We start from the raw sequence: 24055 nt of genomic DNA on the forward strand, positions 1-24055 counted from the left end.
CCAAAGATAATAATGGTGCGAGTCCCATGCACATAGCTGCTGGCTTTGATCATAAAGACGTTATTGAAGTCTTATTAAAAAATGGTGCAATTTATAATCTGGTTGATAAGCTTAATAGAAAACCTATCGAAATGAGTACCAACCAAGACACAATCGATTTACTAACATCAACTGAAATGTTATTTAAATCTGTTAAACAGAATAAGTCTTCAGAAGTTGAAAAATGTATCAAATCAGGATCCATTGTTGATGCAAGAAATATTGACGGTGGGACACCATTACATTATGCTGCATGGAAAGGCTATGAAGGAATTGTCAAGCTTCTTTTGCATAATAAAGCCAATCCCAGCGTGGTTGGTAGAAAGAAATCTACACCTTTACATTATGCAGCAAAATTTTCTCATATAAAAATTGTAAAAGTTTTGTTGTCCTATGGTGCAGTATATAATGATGTTTCTGACAGTGAAAAAACACCATCAGATTTATGTGTAGATAATGATATAACTAGACTTTTCTACTTAATAAGTGAGTCATTTAGAAAAGTTAAAGAGTATGATGTTGAAGTTATTCGTGACCTAAACAAAATAAAGGATATTGATACAATAAAAGCAATTATGAGTGCTCGTAACAGAGAGAACCAAACATTAATAACTGCTGCAATACAAAGTAACTTTCCTGAAGTCCAACAGTTAAAGGAAATATTCCAAGAAGAAGTATCTGCTCAGATTAATACAGCCTCAAAGCTCTTTTGTAAAGGAAGCTACCAAAAGGCCTTAAGGATTTTGAAAAGTGTATTGGAAAGAAGAAAAGAAATTCTAGGACCAGACAATCCTGGTATATTAGATATTCAGACAGAAATAGCCAAAGTGCTATATAAACAAGGAATGTATGAAGAAGCATCAAATATACTTGAAGGTGTTCTTCAGAAGCAAATTGAAATTCTGGGTTCAGATAGTAAGGATACTTTAAGTACAAGAAGCGCCGTCGCTTTAGTGCTGCATAGACAGGGGAAAAATGAAAAATCTTTGGATATTTTTGAAAAAGTCTATAAGAAACAAAAAGAGGCACTAGGGTTAAATCACTCAGATACCTTAAATACTATGTTTCATATGGCTTTAGTATTGAATGTCTGGGAAAATATGAGGAAGCGCTAAATATCAACATTGCAGTTTTTGAAAAGCGGAAAGATACACTTGGTGAAAACAATCCAATCACTGTTAGTGCCAAAAACAATATAGCAATGGTATTAACTAAACAAGGTAAATTAGAAGAGTCCTTAAAAATATATAAAGAAGTTTTTGAAAAGAAAAAAATAATTCTCGGTGTTAATCATACGGATACCTTGAGAACATTAAATAGCATTGCTGGAGTACTTTTCAAACAAAATAAACAGCATCAAGCCTTGGATACTTATCAAGAAGTTTTAAGGATCCAAAAAGAAGTTATGCAACCGAATCATCCAGAAACCTTAGGTACTCAGTACAACATTGGAAACATTCTATTTGCTCAATTTAAGTTGATCAGAGCCTTAAAGTCTACAGTGAATGTTTTGATCAAATCAAAGCTGTTTTTGGACCAAGTCATCCGAATACTTTAGATATTTTAAGGAAGTTAACAGTAATTAAATTTAAATTGAAACTTGACGGTCAGGAAGCATCAGAGATTCTTCGTTATTTGCAGAAAGATATCAACATTGCTGCTAGTAAAGGTGATAGACAAACTGTTCAGCGTCTTTTAAAAGATGGGGTTGATCCCAATGACAAAGATATTGATGGAAGAACAACGTTGCATTTTGCTGTTGACTATGGAGACTTAGATATTGTCAATACCTTGATAAGAAATGGAGCTAATGTTAATCAAACAACTAATAAAGGTAATACACCCTTGCACACTGCTACTTCCAAATGTAACAAAGAAATTGTTGATGTTTTGTTAGAGAATATTGGTCGCGACAAATTAAATGACTTCATTAATGCTAAAACTACTGTTAGTGGTACTACATCTCTTCATATTGCCGCTAAAAACGGCTCCTTGGAAATTGTAAAATCTTTATTAAATCATGGTGCAACTTATAACATTGAGAACAAAGATGGGAAACTACCTATTGACCTTTCTAAGGACCAGAAAGTTATTAGTTTGCTGAAATTAATCGAAGAACTGTTTAGAGATATAAAAAATGGTAATGTTGAATCGATCAGCCGACTTGAAGAAATAAAACCTAATGAGGTCTTAGCTATAACAAATGCTTGTAATAATCAAGGCAATAAATTATTGGTAGTTGCTATAGCTAATGGACAAAAAATTGTTGCAAGTAAATTGCTAGAAATGCTAAAAAGATTTCAAAAATAACAGAATGTAAATATAGAATGGAGTTGAATTTTTTAAGCTCTGAATAATATTGCTAGAGACCTTATGCCCAGCCATGGTTAATGATAATTTCTATTTAAGTACTTAAGATAGTAATAATAAAAGCCCACTTCATGTTTTATTACCTGTAAAATGCTCATAGACTCTATATTATCTTCTGAAGTATAGAATCTATGTTAATAGGGTCATTCCTATGCTTGCAAAAGAGAGGAATACTTACAAAACTTAAACTTAACAAAACGCTTAAAAACGGAATAAAAATGAATATAAACCGAGTTCAGATGTGTTTTTCAATTTTTGTACCTTCCCCCCCCCCACCGAAATTTTTTTTTCTGTATCGTTGTCTTTTAAGTCTCTATTCCAAAAAAGGCAGGACTACTCCTTGCGCTTGAAGATTAAATATTATGTAGTTCAAATGGCAAATATCAAACGTGTATGTACTTTGACGTGGGGAAAAGATTTTACCACTGCAAATGACAGCAAGAAAGGCAGGGGCTGAAGCTGTTACGGTGTTTTTAAATAAAAAACTGTTGCTATTTGTGCTAATATTGGGCTTACAGAGAACGTTAAGGGTCTAGTGCCGTCTTACTTTACACAGAACAAAGATTTGTCAAAGATAAGAAATTTGTTTTATGTAAAAAATTTTAAGACATCAAGCTGACATTGAGAATCAGGATAAAATGGTAAAACGACAGATTTTATTGCATAATAATATTCTATTGGAATCGTAACATGTGGCTATGGTGAAAAAAATCAAACGATTTTTAAGGCGATATATATATATATATATATATATATATATATATATATATATATATATATATATATATATATATATATATATATATATATATATATATATATATATACATATATGTATATATATATATATAATATTATACATAATATATAATAAATATGAAATATTTATAAAATATTAAATATAAAATAAAATATAATATATAAAAATATTAAACAGTCGTTAACTCGCATTATAAAGAGATCAAACGATGGATAGGGCATATTTTAAAAATGTTAAACTATTTTTAAGGCACATTATAAAAATATTAAAGATTGTAATGATGCATTATAAAAACATTTAATGATTTCTAAGGCACATTACAAAAATATCAAACGGTGTTAGCGCGCATTAAAAAAAAATATTGGATAAATATTAAGACCCACTGTAAAAATTTCAAACGGTTTTTAAGGCACAATATTTACATTTAGAAATATGTTTGGCAATTTTTTTATATTACATGTGAATATTTGATGTTTTGTTTTTCCTTTTTTGTTTTCTTTTATATTTACTGTTTTTACCTTTCGTTTCCATTTTTATCTTGCCGGTTCTTCCAAATTTACAATTTTCCCGTTGTATTCTAATGACCTGGCTTTTCGCTTTAGTTGAACTTGTGATTTTTGCAATTATCAATATGTTGTTTAACACTAATTAATGGCAAAAATACTGTCTTCTATCAAAGTAACTCTTTTGTGAAGTTTGGCCTTGTATGAGCCCTATTTATAGGGAAATTCAAAATTAAGGATATATAATGTGTTTCTGTTAGCATTTTAACACTATAATTACTACACTATATTCTACACTAAGTTTTAAAGACAATTTCTAAATTGTCTAATTTTATTGTCTAAAGTAACATTGTTTACATTTTTTTAAACTTTTATTGTATGTTATTGTCAGTTTTTTATTGTCATTATTATGTTTAACTTTTTTATAAAGTGTTAATTTGTTTATAATGACCGTAAGAGAACTATCTTGAATAAAGCTGTCTGATGCAATGTTTTGTTGTTTTTTTTACAGGAAATAAAGGGAAGAGGATTCTAATCTGTTCTAATCTAATGTTTCTTCTCTGTCTTATGGACGAGTTTTATATCTGACAAAGCCCTATTTATGATATTTCTCGTTCAGTCGTGACACCAATGTGAAAAAATGACATTCTATACAACAGCGTATCTATTCTTATATTTTTATTCTTAATTTTAGCAAATGTTGAGTTTAAACAGTTCAATTTCAGGACTTGGTTTCCTAAAAAATATGACACTAGAACTTGCACCCTGTTGCAAGCGCAGAACAACATTGTTTACTGAAATAATTAAAACATTACTATACATTATTGACATTGTCCATTGTTCATTGATTGATTGACATTGATTATGACATTGACATCATTATAACATTGTTATTGACATTATTATTGTATGAGCTATATTTTACATAAAGCTTTGGTTGATACAAGATATTCATTTTAAAAAATTAAGGAGAAATAGGAAGGGAAGTTTTATTTCATCAAATAATTACATTTTGTCTTTCTATTAGCTTTTATATTGTGTATCCTATTTTGTATTCCGTTTTCGTTCAATCCTAGGCTGTGAACTGCCGCAAGATGTCAAAATTATAGTAGAAGCGGACTGTATTGTACGGAATATTAGACATTTTTTTTAATAACGTTTTCCAAAATACGTTACTTAGGAGTTCTTCAAACCTTTTAACTCCTTTCCTGAATTCGGGATTGAGCTAATGGTATGAAACAGCTTTAAGAGACGTAGGTTTCCTTTGAAGCTGTAATTGTCATTGGGATTAAAAGTTGTCTTCGGACTATTAACGCACAATTTTCCGCTAGTGAAAAGCAGGGTTAAATCTAACTTATTAGTTCCGCTTGTTTATTTTCACCGTTTAATGTGGCAACACTGAAGAAATGGAACTTGCTTTTAGAAGTGAATATGAACACATTGAAAAGTCTGATATGCATAATCCCTTTAATCATCGTATTTATAAGGTTCATATAGAAGGTCTATAAATTTGACCTTGAAGGTCTACATCAAGGTCACCTTGATGTAGTAAAGGCCTTAATACAAATGGGAGCAGATGTAAATGCTGCAGTTATTGAAGGCTGTACACCATTACATTATGCCACAGAAAATGGTCACGAACATATAGTTGATATTTTAATAGAGTATAGAACTAACATTGATGCTGTTGATAAAGGCTATAATAAGGCTCCTTTACACTATGCAGCAGAAGATGGACATGACAAAATTGTATCAGCCTTACTTAGAAATAATGCAAATGCTAATATTGCCACTGTGGATGGTCTAACACCACTACATTTGGCAGTACTGAGTTGTCAAGTAAAAATAGTTGCAACTCTCCTTGAGTATGGGGCCACACTTTGTGCTAAAGATAAACATAATGCTACGCCATTACACTACGCAGCAATGAATGGGTGAAAGGCAATTGCTGAGATTTTAATAAGCAAAGGAGCAGAAATTAATCATAAAACCGAAACAAAAGAAACCCCACTACATGTAGCTGCTCTGAATGGTCACAAAGATATTATTGAACTCTTATTAAGAAATAAAGCTCAAGTTAGAGCTCAGGACATTAATGGTAATACAGCACTTCATGTAGCTGCTGTGAGCAGCACCAGCGATGTCATTGACCTTCTTTTACAAAAAAAAGCTGAAGTCAGTGATAAATCTAATAATGAAATGACACCGTTACATGTAGCTGCTAGCAATGGCAATTTAGATGACATTGTTTCCTTGATTGAAAACAAAGCTGAAGTAAACGCTAAAGCAGAATTTGGTCTTACACCATTAGATGCAGCTGTCCTAGGGGGCCACAAAGATGCAGTTAACCTTTTAATAAAAAATAAAGCTGAAGTTAATATGAATGCTATTGCAGATAGAACTGAATGCACACCATTAAATATCGCTGTAAAAAGAGGTCACAAGGAAATAGTTGAAATTCTGGTTGCAAATGGGGCCAATGTTAACGTTAAATGCAACAAGATAACACCATTGATCTCTGCTATTAAGAATAATAACAAGGAGATTGTCAAAGTTTTAATAGAAAATAGAGCTGAAGTTAATACAGAGGGTTGTATGGCCCTTTCATTGGCAGCCCTGTCTGGTTTTAAGGATATTGTAGAGATGTTGTTAAAAAATAAGGCCTGTATTAACATTAGGTGTACTGAAAATAATCCCACTGCTCCATTACACTCTGCTGCTATAGGAGGTCACACAGAGATAATAAATCTTCTAATAACTTGTGGAGCTACTGTTGATGCTATTACTACTGATGGGTCAACACCATTACATTTTACAGCACAATACGGCCATGAAGAAGCGACTGAAGTTTTAATATCAAACAATGCTAATGTCAATGTTCAAAATATCGAAGGAGGTACTCCATTACATGAAGCCGCAGGAAATGGATATACTAATGTTGTTGAAATCTTACTAAGCAATGGAACAAAAATTAACATAAAGGACAATAAGAGAAGAACACCCTTAGAATTAGCAGTTGCACTTGGTCATTTGGAAGTGGTGAAATTATTGCTGCAACATGGAAAAATTTATATAAATGCTAAAGGTACCGATGATTTTACAGTTTTGCATATTGCTTCACAGGAAAATAGATTAGAAATTGTAAGATATCTTGTAGGTGAAGGGTCAAGCATCAACGCTTTAAATAAATCTGGCTCAAAGCCTATACACATTGCAGCTAGAGAAGGTCATAAAGATATCGTGCATTTTTTCCGTAGTAAAGGAATTAATATTAATGACACTGGCTTAGCCAATCAAACATTATTGCATTATGCTGCAATTAAGGGTCATTTAGAGGTTATAAAGTATTTGATATCTAAAGGTGCTAATATTAACGCCAAAGATAATAATGGTGCGAGTCCCATGCACATAGCTGCTGGCTTTGATCATAAGGACGTTATTGAAGTCTTATTAAAAAATGGTGCAATTTATAATCTGGTTGATAAGCTTAATAGAAAACCTATCGAAATGAGTACCAACCAAGACACAATCGATTTACTAACATCAACTGAAATGTTATTTAAATCTGTTAAACAGAATAAGTCTTCAGAAGTTGAAAAATGTATCAAATCAGGATCCATTGTTGATGCAAGAAATATTGACGGTGGGACACCGTTACATTATGCTGCATGGAAAGGCTATGAAGGAATTGTCAAGCTTCTTTTGCATAATAAAGCCAATCCCAGTGTGGTTGGTAGAAAGAAATCTACACCTTTACATTATGCAGCAAAATTTTCTCATAAAAAAATTGTAAAAGTTTTGTTGTCCTATGGTGCAGTATATAATGATGTTTCTGACAGTGAAAAAACACCATCAGATTTATGTGTAGATAATGATATAACTAGACTTTTCTACTTAATAAGTGAGTCATTTAGAAAAGTTAAAGAGTATGATGTTGAAGTTATTCGTGACCTAAACAAAATAAAGGATATTGATACAATAAAAGCAATTATGAGTGCTCGTAACAGAGAGAACCAAACATTAATAACTGCTGCAATACAAAGTAACTTTCCTGAAGTCCAACAGTTAAAGGAAATATTCCAAGAAGAAGTATCTGCTCAGATTAATACAGCCTCAAAGCTCTTTTGTAAAGGAAGCTACCAAAAGGCCTTAAGGATTTTGAAAAGTGTATTGGAAAGAAGAAAAGAAATTCTAGGACCAGACAATCCTGGTATATTAGATATTCAGACAGAAATAGCCAAAGTGCTATATAAACAAGGAATGTATGAAGAAGCATCAAATATACTTGAAGGTGTTCTTCAGAAGCAAATTGAAATTCTGGGTTCAGATAGTAAGGATACTTTAAGTACAAGAAGCGCCGTCGCTTTAGTGCTGCATAGACAGGGGAAGAATAAAAAATCTTTGGACATTTATGAAAAAGTCTATAAGAAACAAAAAGAGGCACTAGGGTTAAATCACTCAGATACCTTAAATACTATGTTTAGTATGGCTTTAGTATTGAATAGTCTGGGAAAATATGAGGAAGCGCTAAATATCAACATTGCAGTTTTTGAAAAGTGGAAAGATACACTAGGTGCAAATTATCCAATCACTGTAAGTGCCAAAAACAATATAGCAATGGTACTATCTAAACAAGGTAAATTAGAAGAGTCCTTAAAAATCTATAAAGAGGTTTTTGAAAAGAGGAAAATATTTCTTGGTGTTAATCATCCCGATACCTTGAGAACATTAAATAGCATTGCTGGAGTACTTTTCAAACAAAATAAACAGCATCAAGCCTTGGATACTTATCAAGAAGTTTTAAGGATCCAAAAAGAAGTTATGCAACCGAATCATCCAGAAACCTTAGGTACTCAGTACAACATTGGAAACATTCTATTTGCTCAATTTAAGTTGATCAGAGCGCTTAAAGTCTACAGTGAATGTTTTGATCAAATCAAAGCTGTTTTTGGACCAAGTCATCCGAATACTTTAGATATTTTAAGGAAGTTAGAAGTAATTAAATTTAAATTGAAACTTGACGGTCAGGAAGCATCAGAGATTCTTCGTTATTTGCAGAAAGATATCAACATTGCTGCTAGTAAAGGTGATAGACAAACTGTTCAGCGTCTTTTAAAAGATGGGGTTGATCCCAATGACAAAGATATTGATGGATGAACAACGTTGCATTTTGCTGTTGACTATGGAGACTTGGATATTGGGCAATACCTTGATAAGCAATGGAGCTAATGTTAATCAAACAACTAATAAAGGTAATACACCCTTGCACACTGCTACTTCCAAATGTAACAAAGAAATTGTTGATGTTTTGTCAGAGAATATTGGTCGCGACAAATTAAATGACTTCATTAATGCTAAAACTACTGTTAGTGGTACTACATCTCTTCATATTGCCGCTAAAAACGGCTCCTTGGAAATTGTAAAATCTTTATTAAATCATGGTGCAACTTATAACATTGAGAACAAAGATGGGAAACTGCCTATTGACCTTTCTAAGGACCAGAAAGTTATTAGTTTGCTGAAATTAATCGAAGAACTGTTTAGAGATATAAAAAATTGTAATGTTGAATCGATCAGCCGACTTGAAGAAATAAAACCTAATGAGGTCTTAGCTATAACCAATGCTTGTAATAATCAAGGCAATAAATTATTGGTAGTTGCTATAGCTAATGGACAAAAAAATGTTGCAAGTAAATTGCTAGAAATGCTAAAAAGATATCAAAAATAACAGAATGTAAACATAGAATGGAGTTGAATTTTTTAAGCTCTGAATAATATTGCTAGAGACCTTATGCCAAGCCATGGTTAATGATAATTTCTATTTAAGTACTTAAGATAGTAATAATAAAAGCCTACTTCATGTTTTATTACCTGTAAAATGCTCATAGACTCTATATTATCTTCTGAAGTATAGAATCTATGTTAATAGGGTCATTCCTATGCTTGCAAAAGAGAATTACTTACAAAACTTAAATTTAACAAAACGCTTAAAAACGGAATAAAAATGAATATAAACCGATTTCAGATGTGTTTTTCAATTTGTGTACCTTCCCCCCCCACCGAAAATTTTTTTTCTGTATCGTTGTCATTTCAGTCTCTATTCCAAAAAAGGCAGGACAACTCCTTGCGCTTGAAGATTAAATATTATGTAGTTCAAATGGCAAATATCAAACGTGTATGTACTTTGACGTGGGGAAAAGATTTTACCACTGCAAATGACAGCAAGAAAGGCAGGGGCTGAAGCTGTTACGGTGTTTTTAAATAAAAAAACTGTTGCTATTTGTGAAAAAAAATCAAACGATTTTTAAGGCGCATATATATATATATATATATATATATATATATATATATATATATATATATATATATATATATATATATATATATATATATATATATATATATATATATATATATATACATATATTTATATATATATATATATATATATATATATATATATATATATATATATATATATATATATATATATATATATATATATATATATATATATATATATATATATATATATATATAATATACATAATATATAATAAATATGAAATATTTATAAAATATTTAATATTTTATAAAATATTTATAAAATATTAAATATATAATAAAATATAATATATAAAAATATTAAACAATCGTTAACTCGCAATGTAAAGAGATCAAACGATGGCTAGGGCATATTTAAAAATATTAAACTATTTTTAAGGCACATTATAAAAATATTAAAGATGTATTATAAAAACATTTAATGATTTCTAAGGCACATTACAAAAATATCAAACGGTGTTAGCGCGCATTAAAAAAAAATATTGGATAAATATTAAGACCCACTGTAAAAATTTCAAACGGTTTTTAAGGCACAATATTTATATTTAGAAATATGTTTGGCAATTTTTTTATATTACATGTGAATATTTGATGTTTCGTTTTTCCTTTTTTGTTTTCTTTTATATTTACTGTTTTTACCTTTCCTTTCCATTTTTATTTTGCCGGTTCTTTCAAATTTACAATTTTCCCGTTGTATTCTAATGACCTGGCTTTTCGCTTTAGTTGAACCTGTGATTTTTGCAATTATCAATATGTTGTTTAACACTAATTAATGGCAAAAATACTGTCTTCTATCAAAGTAACTCTTTTGTGAAGTTTGGCCTTGTATGAGCCCTTTTTATAGGGAAATTCCAAATTAAGGATATATAATGTGTTTCTGTTAGCATTTTTATTCTTAATTTTAGCAAATGTTGAGTTTAAACAGTTCAATTTCAGGACTTGGTTTCCTAAAAAATATGACACTAGAACTTGCACCCTGTTGCAAGCGCAGAACAACATTGTTTACTGAAATAATTATAACATTACTATACATTATTGACATTGTCCATTGTTCATTGATTGATTGACATTGATTATGACATTGACATCATTATAACATTGTTATTGACATTATTATTGTATGAGCTATAGTTTACATAAAGCTTTGGTTGATACAAGATATTCATTTTAAAAAATTATGGAGAAATAGGAAGGGAAGTTTTATTTCATCAAATTTTTACATTTTGTCTTTCTATTAGCTTTTATATTGTGTATCGTATTGTGTATTCAGTTTTCGTTCAATCCTAGGCTGTGAACTACCGCAAGATGTCAAAATTATAGTAGAAGCGGACTGTATCGTACGGAATATTAGACATTTTTTTTAATAACGTTTTCCAAAATACGTTACTTAGGAGTTCTTCAAACCTTTTAACTCCTTTCCTGTATTCGGGATTGAGCTAATGGTATGAAACAGCTTTAAGAGACGTAGGTTTCCTTTGAAGCTGTAATTGTCTTTGGGATTAAAAGTTGTCTTCGGACTATTAACGCACAATTTTCCGCTAGTGAAAAGCAGGGTTAAATCTAACTTATTAGTTCCGCTTGTTTATTTTCACCGTTCAATGTGGCAACACTGAAGAAATGGAACTTGCTTTTACAAGTGAATATGAACACATTGAAAAGTCTGATATGCATAATCCCTTTAATCATTCAATCGTATTTATAAGGTTCATATAGAAGGTCTATAAATTTTTGTAGTTACAGTCCATTCGCTTGTAAGGTTTAAACGAGTAAAATTAAGTGAGAAAATCACAAAAAAGTTGAGCCTGGTAGGTGATGAGAAACAATTATAGGCAGTGCACTAACGCTGCCTAAGCAAAGAGTGGTATAAACACATTCTGTTATTTTTTTTCTGACTTCGGTATTCCGTATAGAAGGAAATATCGTAGAAACCTATCGTAGAAATATCGATAATATCGTACATAAAGCTTTGGTTGAAACAAGATGCTTATTTAAAAAAATCAAGGAAAAATGGGAAGGGAGATAGTTCATCAAATAATTGTATTTCTATTTTATTATTGGCTTTTATTTTGTGTATCCGTTTTCTTTCAATCCTAAGCTTTGAATTGCAGCAAGATTTCAAAAACTTCAGTAGAAGAGGACTGCATTGTGCGGAATTTTGGACATTCTTTTTTAATAAAATTTCCCAAAAAGCCCTACTTAGGAGTTCTTCAAACCTTTTAACTCCTTTCCTGAATTCGGGATTGAGCTAATGGTATGAAACAGCTTTAAGAGACATAGGTTTCCTTTGATGCTGCAATTGTCTTTGGGATTAAAAGTTGTCTTTGGACTGTTAACGCACAATTTTTCGCTAGTGAAAAGCAGCGTTAAATTTAACTTATTAGTTCCGCTTGTTTATTTTCACCATTCAATATGACAATACTGAAGAAATGAAACCTGCGTTTAGTAATGAATATTACTTTCTATGACACTTTCTCTCAATTCTACTTTATAAAACAGTAAAAAACTTTAGCGTAAAGAGCAGGGCCTTGAGGAGGGAGCAGCCCCTTTCATATACGAAGTAATTTCTGTTCGTTTTAAGTTTTAATGTTGCTCCTTATTTTCAGTTTAAAAAAACTTGTTTCTTTGTTTAATCTATGAACGTTTTTAAATTAATGCATGTTTTGGTTTTGGCTCTCCACAGATAAATAATTAAAACGAAATTTGAATGTTTATTTTTTTTGGCTAAATGGCTTTCTCATAGTTTTGATCGAATGATTTTGAGAAATAAAAGGAGTGGGGGAGGAGGCTTAGTTGCCCCCTAAATTTTTTGGTTACTTAAAAAGGCATCTAGAATTTTTATAGTTCTAGATGCATCTAGAATCTAAACGCATCTAGAAGTTTTATACGAATGTTTTTATTAGTAGAAAATATGCGTAACTTAAGAACTAACTTACGTAACGAACTTCTATGTTCGTATATTTTATTATGTACTAGCTGTTGGGGTGGCGCTTCGCGCCACCCCAACACCTAGTTGGTGGGGCGCTTCGCGCCCCCCCAAGCCCCCCCGCGCGCGTAAGTCGTTACGCGCCATATTAGTTACGCGCCATTGTAGTTGTGTCCCTGTGTCCCACCTGTGAATATAGATAGATTTATATATGTGTTTCAAACTACGTAAAAATTGCGAATATACAGCATTCTTGGCTTTCCCATTGTCTGTCCATATACAAAGCCGTATGTACTAATAATGACGTCATATGCAAACGCTCTTTTTACAAACAAACAAACATGCATACACACAACTCGTTTTTATATAGATAGATAGATAGATAGATACAATACAAATTAACTACGTAAAACTTGTGAATATACAACAGTCTTCCCTGTCCCATTGTCTGTGCGTATAAATAGATTGTCAGGTTTACCGACCCTCAAAGATGCAACATACAATTGTACATTGGTAAAGCAATCTGTATTAAGATCTATACCGCATTTTTCTAGTGATTGACCTTGAGCTTTGTTGATGGTGGTTGCAAATGCTAATCGAATTGGGAATTGCAATCTTTTAAATTGAAAAAGCAGATCCGTTGGAATCATGGGAATGCGAGGAATAAGAACAGCCTCACCCTCATAAGGCCCTGTCAAGATTGTGGCCTCTATTAGGTTTTCCATTGTTTTTTTTTTACGGCAAGTCGCGTGCCATTGCAAAGCTTTGGTGGGTTGATATTTCTTAAAAGTATTATTGGTACGCCTATTTTTAGTTGTAGCACGTGTGGTGGAAACCCTGAAGGATCTATGGAATTTAAAAATTCAGATGGATAATTAACCGCTTCATTTGGTTCCAAAATACAAATTAACTGCGTAAAACTTGCGAATATACAACATTCTTCGCTGTCCAATTGTCGCTGCATATAAATAGATTGTCAGGCTTACCGACCCTCGAACATGCAACGTACAATTGTCCATGGGAAAAACAATCAGTATTAAGATCTATACCACATTTTTCTAATGATTGACCTTGAGCTTTGTTAATGGTGATTGCAAATGCTAATCGAATTGGGAATTGCAATCTTTTAAATTGAAAAGGCAGATCCGTTGGAATCATGGGAATGCGAGGAATAAGAACAGCCTCACCCTCAAAAGGCCCTGTCAAGATTGTGGCCTCTATTAGGTTTTCCATTGTTTTTTTTACGGCAAGTCGAGTGCCATTGCAAAGCTTTGGTGGGTTTATATTTCTTAAAAGTATTATTGGTACGCCTATTTTTAGTTGTAGCACGTGTGGTGGAAACCCTGAAGGATCTATGGAATTTAAAAATTCAGATGGATAATTAACCGCTTCATTTGGTTCCAAAACTGTGTCGACTGACTTGTAAAGGACTGCCTGGTCTCGAATCTTGGTCAAAACAATATTGTTGATTTCGTGGACGTCTATATTTTTGGGTGCGAGAATCGCTCTTTCACTTAGCCATTTATTATTTTTGTAATTTTTTAGAATATTCAGAAATACTTTTTCAATCAATTCATTTTTGGACGTCACTAAATTACAGAAATCAGCAGGTAGTTGTATACGTCCTGAAATTGAGTCTACTGGGAGCTTTCCGTTTCCCATTGCCAGCAATTGATCTGAAAATGTTTGACCAGAGTCATCGTTTTGCAATCGGACACGCATATTTTTAGTTAATTTTAATGTTTTTACGTGTGCCCATAAATTAGAATTTTTCAGGCAAGCCAAACAGCTTCATTACTGCTTATGTATCTTCCAGCCTGATATTGTACGATTTCATCGAAATCTTTGATTTCGGGCTGCAAGCCAAAAACTGCCATGTCACTGCCTTTGTTGACGTATTTACATATGTATTTGATTGCCTTTACGGAGTTACAGTACTCAACGTTTATGTGTGCATTAAATGTTTTTGATAATAATGGGGAATATGGAACAACCCACTGGTTATCTACTTCGATGGTGGTACCGTTACGCTTCTTTATTATTGCTCTTTACCGCCATCTTCAGTAGATCTTCTTCTATATTGTGGGTAACCATCATTGCCAGTAATTGTGTTTGATGCTAAAAGTCGAGGATATTGCTTTGTGCACCTTCCTTTGGCCATGCATGGTGAATTTTCGTTCAGTGCACCGCAAGGTCCATGTATCATATTTTTTACAATAATATCATGTAACCCCTTATCGACATTTTTATCAGGTATTTCAGCGGAAATCACATCATCAATTTCGTTCGAAGTAATTTTTTTATGTAGCCAGATTAGTATATGTGCGTGTGGCAAACCTCGTTTTTGCCATTCCACTGAGTACATCCAGCATCGCACTGACCCAAACACTTCAAGTTTTACAATGTAGTTTATCAGTGATTTCAACTTTTGCCGGAAGACACGGGCCGTAATGTCATGCCTATGAACCACCGATTGTCCTTGAAGTAAAAGCTGCAGTATCTCGTCCCAAGATTGATTACATGTAAATGTAATAAATAAACCTGGACGACCATAGAGACGAACATACGCAATAGCATCTTGAGTATATTCATGCATATGACGGGGACTGCCAGCATATGACGAAGGTAAAATTGTTAATCTTCCAACGTTTGTGGTATTACCGTCATTTATAACTGCATCTCGCAAATGAATGTATTGTTCAGAGCGGAGCTTGGTCTGATTCAGGCGGATGTATAGCAAACGTTCTGATTCAATTTTAGCATACATATCAACGACGAATTGGTGAAACAATTCACGGCATTTTAAAATATAATTTTCTTCATCCTGCCGAATCATTAGTCTATAGGAATAATAATGCATTGCACTGCATTTATTATTCATTTCTTTGTTAGTGGCTGGATTCATCAATTTAATATTAAAGTGATAGCCGTCGACTCCATCCCAAAAAAATGATAGGATATTGTAGGGCATCGTAGCATCGATGAGTTTCAGCAATTCTTAACAACTGAGCGTTTCGCTTATGAAGAATAATATCTCGAGGTAAAAACTGATCACCGACCATAACAATTGCCACTTCGTCGATAGTTGGAGCATTGTATCTACGCACATGTTGGCCAGGAGGCGTTTTGTCAGCGGAAATAACAATTTTATGCGTATCAGTAGGTATCAAATCGATGGCTGTTTTGAACAGACGCACTAAATTATTATTTTCGTGGAAAAGATGTTGCAATTGGGAAACGATTGTCCTTTCAACGTTGGGAGAAATTTCGCAACGTGCATTCAATTCAGAATTTCTATCACTGATGAAGTACAATTGTAAAAATTTATGATTCTCGCCTGAGAATGGTAGAAGGGACCCTGCTCTATGATAAATTTGCCCTTTTACTTTGAAAGTAGACATAAATTGATCTGGATTTTCGATTTGGGCTCCAAACGACGTCATTTGGAAACATGAGTTGTATTTTCTGATTTTTGACAAAAACGCTTAGATTCTGACGTAGTTCCAGTAAGGAAAGTCTTCAATGGCTCTGGTGGTGCAGCCAATAGAGGAAGTTTAACGTTTCCTGAGGCACAACACATTCCCATTGTTTCACCATTGAATTTCAAGGCCTTGCAATAGGGACAAATTTTAGACATTGTCCCGATTTGAACACATCTACTCAAGCTATAATCATCGACTGGGTTGTACCTGAATGCCAGGTGATAACTTTCAGGTTGCTCTGATTCCTCGGCACGCTTTCTTTTCTTACTTTCTCTATCAGCAGCAAGCCTGATTTCTTGCTGTTCTTGTGATTCCTCGGCACGTTTTCTTTTCTTACTTTCTCTATCAGCAGCAAGCCTGATTTCTTGCTGTTCTTGTAATTCCTCGGCACGCCTTCTTTTTTCACTTTCTATTTTAGCAGCAAGTCTGCTTCCGCGTTGCTCTGGTAGTTCCTCGGCACGCTTTCTGTTCTTTCTTTCTCTATCAGCCTCAAGCCTGTTTCCTTGCTGTTCTTTTGATTCCTCGGCACGCTTTCTGTTCTTTCTTTCTCTATCAGCCTCAAGCCTGTTTCCTTGCTGTTCTTTTGATTCCTCGGCACGCCTTCTTTTTTCACTTTCTCTTTTAGCAGCAAGTCTGCTTTCGCGTTGCTCTGGTATTTCCTCGGCACGCTTTCTTTTCTGACTTTCTCTATCAGCAGCAAGTTTTTTGGCATAGACTCTTTGAGCATCTTCATCGGCTTTTGCCATGGCAAGTTCATCAGTCATTGTAAACTTAAACATTAATAGATTTCTACGTGAACATATGTCTTAAATATCTTGAATGACGTCACCGTCAAAGCAAAAATGACGACAACTAATTTCACGACGTCAGTCAACACAGAAACATGACGTCACCTGATCCACAGACAGACACACAGACAGACAACTTATTTTTATATATATAGATATGAGGGGGTTTGTCCCATCATCAATACCTCTCTCTTTACCCTAAACTTTAAATTTTGTCCCAATTCTTTAAGAGTGACCCCTGAATCAGCAAGGCTGCAGAATAAATAGTTGAAATTACTAAAACTACTTTAGCGTAAAGAGCGAGGTATTTAAGAGGAGATGAACCCTCATATGCGTAATAATTGCTGTTCGTTTTAAGTTTTAATACTGTTCCATACTTTCCCCAATCCAAAACCTCTTCATATTTATTTCTTCATTGTTCTTTTTTTTAATAATGCTAGAAAATCCTGCGCTCCCTTTATGGAAATTTTCTTCCCCCATGAGAAATTCCTCCATGGGAAAGATCCCTTCTTCTCAAGAACTCCCCCAACCAAAACATCCCCCTGAAAACGTCTGTGCCAATAACCATTACTATATATAAGCACTGGTCAAAGTTTGTGACTTGTACCCCCTCCCACGAGGACTGTGGGGAAGTAAGTCGTCCCCGAAGACATAGTTATAGGTATTTAGACTATGCTGAATAAAATGGCTGTCTCAGTATTTTATCTGGCGACTTTGGGAAAATATTTGGCGTGGGAGGGGGCCAAGGTGTCCTCCAATATTATGGTCACCTAAAACGGGCACTAGAACTTTTCATTTCAGTTAGAGTGAGCCCTCTTGCAATATTCTAGGACTACTGGGTCGATACGATCAACCCTGGAAAAAAAAAACAAATAAACACGCATCCGTGATCTGCCTTCTGGCAAAAAATTCAAAATTCCACATTTTTGTAGATAGGAGCATGAAACTTCTAAGGTTGGGTTCACTGATACGCTGAATGTAATCGTGTGATTTTCGATAAGATTCTATGACTTTTGGATGGTGTTTTCCCCTATTTTCTAAAATAAGGCAAATTTTCTCAGGCTCGTAACTTATGATGAGTAGGACTAAACTTGATGAAACTTATATATTTAAAATCAGCATTAAAATCAGCGTTAAAAGGTTAAATTAAATCAGCATTAAAAGGTGCAAATTATCCAATCACTGTAAGTGCCGAAAACAATATAGCAATGGTACTATCTAACCAAGGTAAATTAGAGGAGTCCTTAAAAATCTATAAAGAGGTTTTTGAAAAGAGGAAAATATTTCTCGGTGTTAATCATACCGATACCTTGAGAACACTAAATAGCATTGCTGGAGTACTCTTCAGACAAAATGAGCTGCATCAAGCCATGAATACTTATCAAGAGGTTTTAAGCATTCAAAAAACAGTTATGGAACAGAATCATCCAGACACCTTAGGTACTCAGTACGACATTGGAAACATTCTATTTGCTCAATATAAGTGGATCAGAGCCCTTAAAGTCTACAGTGAATGTTTTGATCGAATCAAATCTGTTTTTCGACCGAGTCATCCGAATATTTTAGATATTTTAAAAAAGTTAGAAGTAATTAATTCTAGATTAAAACTTGATGGTCATAAGCATCAGAGATTCTCCGTTATTTGACGAAAGATATCAACATTGGTGCTAGTAAAGGTGATAGACAAACTGTTCAGCGTCTTTTAAAAGATGGGGTTGGTCCCAATGACAAAGATATTGATGGAAGAACAACGTTGCATTTTGCTGTTGACTATGGAGACTTAGATATTGTCAATACCTTGATAAGAAATGGAGCTAATGTTAATCAAACAACTAATAAAGGTAATACACCCTTGCACACTGCTACTTCCAAATGTAACAAAGAAATTGTTGATGTTTTGTTAGAGAATATCGGTCGCGACAAATTAAATGACTTCATTAATGCTAAAACTACTGTTAGTGGTACTACATCTCTTCATATTGCCGCTAAAAACGGCTCCTTGGAAATTGTAAAATCTTTATTAAATCATGGTGCAACTTATAACATTGAGAACAAAGATGGGAAACTACCTATTGACCTTTCTAAGGACCAGAAAGTTATTAATTTGCTGAAAATAATCGAAGAACTGTTTAGAGATATAAAAAATGGTAATGTTGAATCGATCAGCCGACTTGAAGAAATAAAACCTAATGAGGTCTTAGCTATAACAAATGCTTGTAATAATCAAGGCAATAAATTATTGGTAGTTGCTATAGCTAATGGACAAAAAAATGTTGCAAGTAAATTGCTAGAAATGCTAAAAAGATTTCAAAAATAACAGAATGTAAACATAGAATGGAGTTGAATTTTTTAAGCTCTGAATAATATTGCTAGAGACCTTATGCCCAGCCATGGTTAATGATAATTTCTATTTAAGTACTTAAGATAGTAATAATAAAAGCCTACTTCATGTTTTATTACCTGTAAAATGCTCATAGACTCAATATTATCTTCTAAAGTATAGAATCTATGTTAATAGGGTCATTCCTATGCTTGCAAAAGAGAGGAATACTTACAAAACTTAAACTTAACAAAACGCTTAAAAACGGAATAAAAATGAATATAAACCGATTTTAGATGTGTTTTTCAATTTGTGTACCTTCCCCCCCCCCCCACTGAAATTTTTTTTTTTCTGTATCGTTGTCATTTCAGTCTCTATTCCAAAAAAGGCAGGACAACTCCTTGCGCTTGAAGATTAAATATTATGTAGTTCAAATGGCAAATATCAAACGTGTATGTACTTTGACGTGGGGAAAAGATTTTACCACTGCAAATGACAGCAAGAAAGGCAGGGGCTGAAACTGTTACGGTGTTTTAAATAAACAACTGTTGCTATTTGTGCTAATATTGGGCTTACAGAGAACGTTAAGGGTCCAGTGCCGTCTTACTTTACACAGAACAAAGATTTGTCAAAGATAAGAAAGTTGTTTTATGCAAAAAATTTTAAGACATCAAGCTGACATTGAGAATCAGGATAAAATGGTAAAACGATAGATTTTATTGCATAATAATATTCTATTGGAATCGTAACATGTGGCTATGGTGAAAAAAAAATCAAACGATTTTTAAGGCGCATATATATATATATATATATATATATATATATATATATATATATATATATATATATATATATATATATATATATATATATATATATATATATATATAGATATATATATATATATATATACATATATATATATATATATATATATGTATATATATATATATATATATATATATATATACATATATATATATATATATTATATATATATATATATATATATATATATATATATATATATATATATATATATATATAATATAATATACATAATATATAATAAATATGAAATATTTATAAAATATTTAATATTTTATAAAATATTTATAAAATATTAAATATATAATAAAATTTAATATATAAAAATATTAAACAATCGTTAACTCGCATTATAAAAAGATCAAACGATGGCTAGGGCATATTTAAAAATATTAAACTATTTTTAAGGCACATTATAAAAATATTAAAGATGCATTATAAAAACATTTAATGATTTCTAAGGCACATTACAAAAATATCAAACGGTGTTAGCGCGCATTAAAAAAAAATATTGGATAAATATTAAGACCCACTGTAAAAATTTCAAACGGTTTTTAAGGCACAATATTTACATTTAGAAATATGTTTGGCAATTTTTTTTTATTACATGTGAATATTTGATGTTTCGTTTTTCCTTTTTTGTTTTCTTTTATATTTACTGTTTTTACCTTTCGTTTCCATTTTTATTTTGCCGGTTCTTCCAAATTTACAATTTTCCCGTTGTATTCTAATGACCTGGCTTTTCGCTTTAGTTGAACCTGTGATTTTTGCAATTATCAATATGTTGTTTAACACTAATTAATGGCAAAAATACTGTCTTCTATCAAAGTAACTCTTTTGTGAAGTTTGGCCTTGTATGAGCCCTATTTATAGGGAAATTCAAAATTAAGGATATATAATGTGTTTCTGTTAGCATTTTTATTCTTAATTTTAGCAAATGTTGAGTTTAAACAGTTCAATTTCAGGACTTGGTTTCCTAAAAAATATGACACTAGAACTTGCACCCTGTTGCAAGCGCAGAACAACATTGTTTACTGAAATAATTATAACATTACTATACATTATTGACATTGTCCATTGTTCATTGATTGATTGACATTGATAATGACATTGACATCATTATAACATTGTTATTGACATTATTATTGTATGAGCTATATTTTACATAAAGCTTTGGTTGATACAAGATATTCATTTTAAAAAATTATGGAGAAATAGGAAGGGAAGTTTTATTTCATCAAATAATTACATTTTGTCTTTCTATTAGCTTTTATATTGTGTATCCTATTGTGTATTCAGTTTTCGTTCAATCCTAGGCTGTGAACTGCCGCAAGATGTCAAAATTATAGTAGAAGCGGACTGTATTGTACGGAATATTAGACATTTTTTTTAATAACGTTTTTCAAAATACGTTACTTAGGAGTTCTTCAAACCTTTTAACTCCTTTCCTGAATTCGGGATTGAGCTAATGGTATGAAACAGCTTTAAGAGACGTAGGTTTCCTTTGAAGCTGTAATTGTCTTTGGGATTAAAAGTTGTCTTCGCACTATTAACGCACAATTTTCCGCTAGTGAAAAGCAGGGTTAAATCTAACTTATTAGTTCCACTTGTTTATTTTCACCGTTCAATGTGGCAACACTGAAGATATGGAACTTGCTTTTACAAGTGAATATGAACACATTGAAAAGTCTGATATGCATAATCCCTTTAATCATCGTATTTATAAGGTTCATAGAGAAGGTCTATAAATTTTTGTAGTTATAGTCCGTTCGCCTGTAAGGTTTAAACGAGTAAAATTAAGTGAGAAAATCACAAAAAAGTTGAGCCTTGTAGGTGATGAGAAACAATTATAGGCAGTGCACTAACGCTGCCTAAGCAAAGAGTGGTATAAACGCAATCTGTTATTTTTTTTTCTGACTTCGGTATTCCGTATAGAAGGAAATATCGTAGAAACCTATCGTAGAAATATCGATAATATCGTACATAAAGCTTTGGTTGAAACAAGATGCTTATTTAAAAAAATCAAGGAAAAATGGGAAGGGAGATAGTTCATCAAATAATTGTATTTCTATTTTTTTTTATTGGCTTTTATTTTGTGTATCCGTTTTCTTTCAATCCTAAGCTTTGAATTGCAGCAAGATGTCAAAAACTTCAGTAGAAGAGGATTGCATTGTGCGGAATTTTAGACATTCTTTTTTAATAAAGTTTTCCAAAAAGCCCTACTTAGGAGTTCTTCAAACCTTTTAACTCCTTTCCTGAATTCGGGATTGAGCTAATGGTATGAAACAGCTTTAACAGACGTAGGTTTCCTTTGATGCTGCAATTGTCTTTGGGATTAAAAGTTGTCTTTGGACTGTTAACGCACAATTTTTCGCTAGTGAAAAGCAGCGTTAAATTTAACTTATTAGTTCCGCTTGTTTATTTTCACCATTCAATATGACAATACTGAAGAAATGAAACCTGCGTTTAGTAATGAATATTACTTTCTATGACACTTTCTCTCAATTCTACTTTATAAAACAGTAAAAAACTTTAGCGTAAAGAGCAGGGCCTCGAGGAGGGAGCAGCCCCTTTCATATACGAAGTAATTTCTGTTCGTTTTAAGTTTTAATGTTGCTCCTTATTTTCAGTTTAAAAAAACTTGTTTCTTTGTTTAATCTATGAACGTTTTTAAATTAATGCATGTTTTGGTTTTGGCTCTCCACAGATAAATAATTAAAACGAAATTTGAATGTTTATTTTTTGTTGGCTAAATGGCTTTCTCATAGTTTTGGTCAAATGATTTTGAGAAATAAAAGGAGTGGGGGAGGAGGCTTAGTTGCCCCCTAAATTTTTTGGTTACTTAAAAAGGCATCTAGAACTTTTATAGTTCTAGATGCATCTAGAATCTAAACGCATCTAGAAGTTTTATACGAACGTTTTTATTAGTAGAAAATATGCGTAACTTAAGAACTAACTTACGTAACGAACTTCTATGTTCGTATATTTTATTATGTATATGAGGGGGTTTGTCCCATCATTAATACCTCTCTCTTTACCCTAAACTTTAAATTTTGTCCCAATTCTTTAAGAGTGACCCCTGAATCAGCAAGGCTGTAGAATAAATAGTTAAAATTACTAAAACTACTTTAGCGTAAAGAGCGAGGTATTTAAGAGGAGATGAACCCTCATATGCGTAATAATTGCTGTTCGTTTTAAGTTTTAATGCTGTTCCATACTTTTCCCAATCCAAAACCTCTTCATATTTATTTCTTCATTGTTCTTTTTTTTAATAATGCTAGAAAATCCTGCGCTCCCTTTATGGAAATTTTCTTCCCCCATGACAAATTCCTCCATGGGAAAGATCCCTTCTTCTCAAGAACTCCCCCAACTAAAACATCCCCCTGAAAACGTCTGTGCCAATAACCATTACTATATATAAGCACTGGTCAAAGTTTGTGACTTGTACCCCCTCCCACGGGGACTGTGGGGAAGTAAGTCGTCTCCGAAGACATAGTTATAGGTTTTTAGACTATGCTGAATAAAATGGCTGTCTCAGTATTTTATCCGGCGACTTTGGGAAAATATTTGGCGTGGGAGGGGGCCAAGGTGCCCTCCAATATTTTGGTCACCTAAAACAGGCACTAGAACTTTTCATTTCAGTTAGAGTGAGCCCTCTTGCAATATTCTAGGACTACTGGGTCGATACGATCAACCC

The 24055-nt window shown here is 32.7% G+C and overlaps 5 protein-coding genes across 5 annotated transcripts; all 5 read left to right on the plus strand.

Annotated features, from left to right (window-relative positions):
* The first annotated feature begins 26 nt into the window (after positions 1-26).
* On the plus strand, positions 27-1154 carry LOC136040312 (ankyrin-1-like). The gene has a single exon (XM_065724554.1). The coding sequence runs from the start codon at positions 27-29 to the stop codon at positions 1152-1154; it is 1128 nt and encodes a 375-aa protein (XP_065580626.1).
* An 86-nt stretch (positions 1155-1240) lies between these two features.
* Positions 1241-3134, plus strand: LOC136040313 (26S proteasome non-ATPase regulatory subunit 10-like). The gene is made up of 2 exons (XM_065724556.1): positions 1241-1259; positions 1517-3134. Exons 1-2 carry the CDS (start codon positions 1241-1243, stop codon positions 2347-2349), a joined length of 852 nt encoding a protein of 283 aa, XP_065580628.1. The 3' UTR covers positions 2350-3134.
* A 100-nt stretch (positions 3135-3234) lies between these two features.
* On the plus strand, positions 3235-9980 carry LOC136040246 (ankyrin-3-like). Its single transcript, XM_065724457.1, has one exon. It carries the CDS (start codon positions 5872-5874, stop codon positions 8827-8829), a length of 2958 nt encoding a protein of 985 aa, XP_065580529.1. The 5' UTR covers positions 3235-5871; the 3' UTR covers positions 8830-9980.
* Positions 5239-5610, plus strand: LOC136040315 (CARD- and ANK-domain containing inflammasome adapter protein-like). The gene has a single exon (XM_065724557.1). The coding sequence runs from the start codon at positions 5239-5241 to the stop codon at positions 5608-5610; it is 372 nt and encodes a 123-aa protein (XP_065580629.1).
* Positions 8855-19527, plus strand: LOC136040316 (putative ankyrin repeat protein RF_0381). The gene is made up of 2 exons (XM_065724558.1): positions 8855-9362; positions 18833-19527. The coding sequence occupies exons 1-2, from the start codon at positions 8855-8857 to the stop codon at positions 19525-19527; spliced, it is 1203 nt and encodes a 400-aa protein (XP_065580630.1).
* The last annotated feature ends 4528 nt before the right edge of the window (positions 19528-24055 follow it).

The sequence above is a fragment of the Artemia franciscana genome, chromosome 20 (genome assembly GCF_032884065.1).
Source record: "Artemia franciscana chromosome 20, ASM3288406v1, whole genome shotgun sequence".
In the NCBI taxonomy this organism is placed as follows: domain Eukaryota; kingdom Metazoa; phylum Arthropoda; class Branchiopoda; order Anostraca; family Artemiidae; genus Artemia; species Artemia franciscana.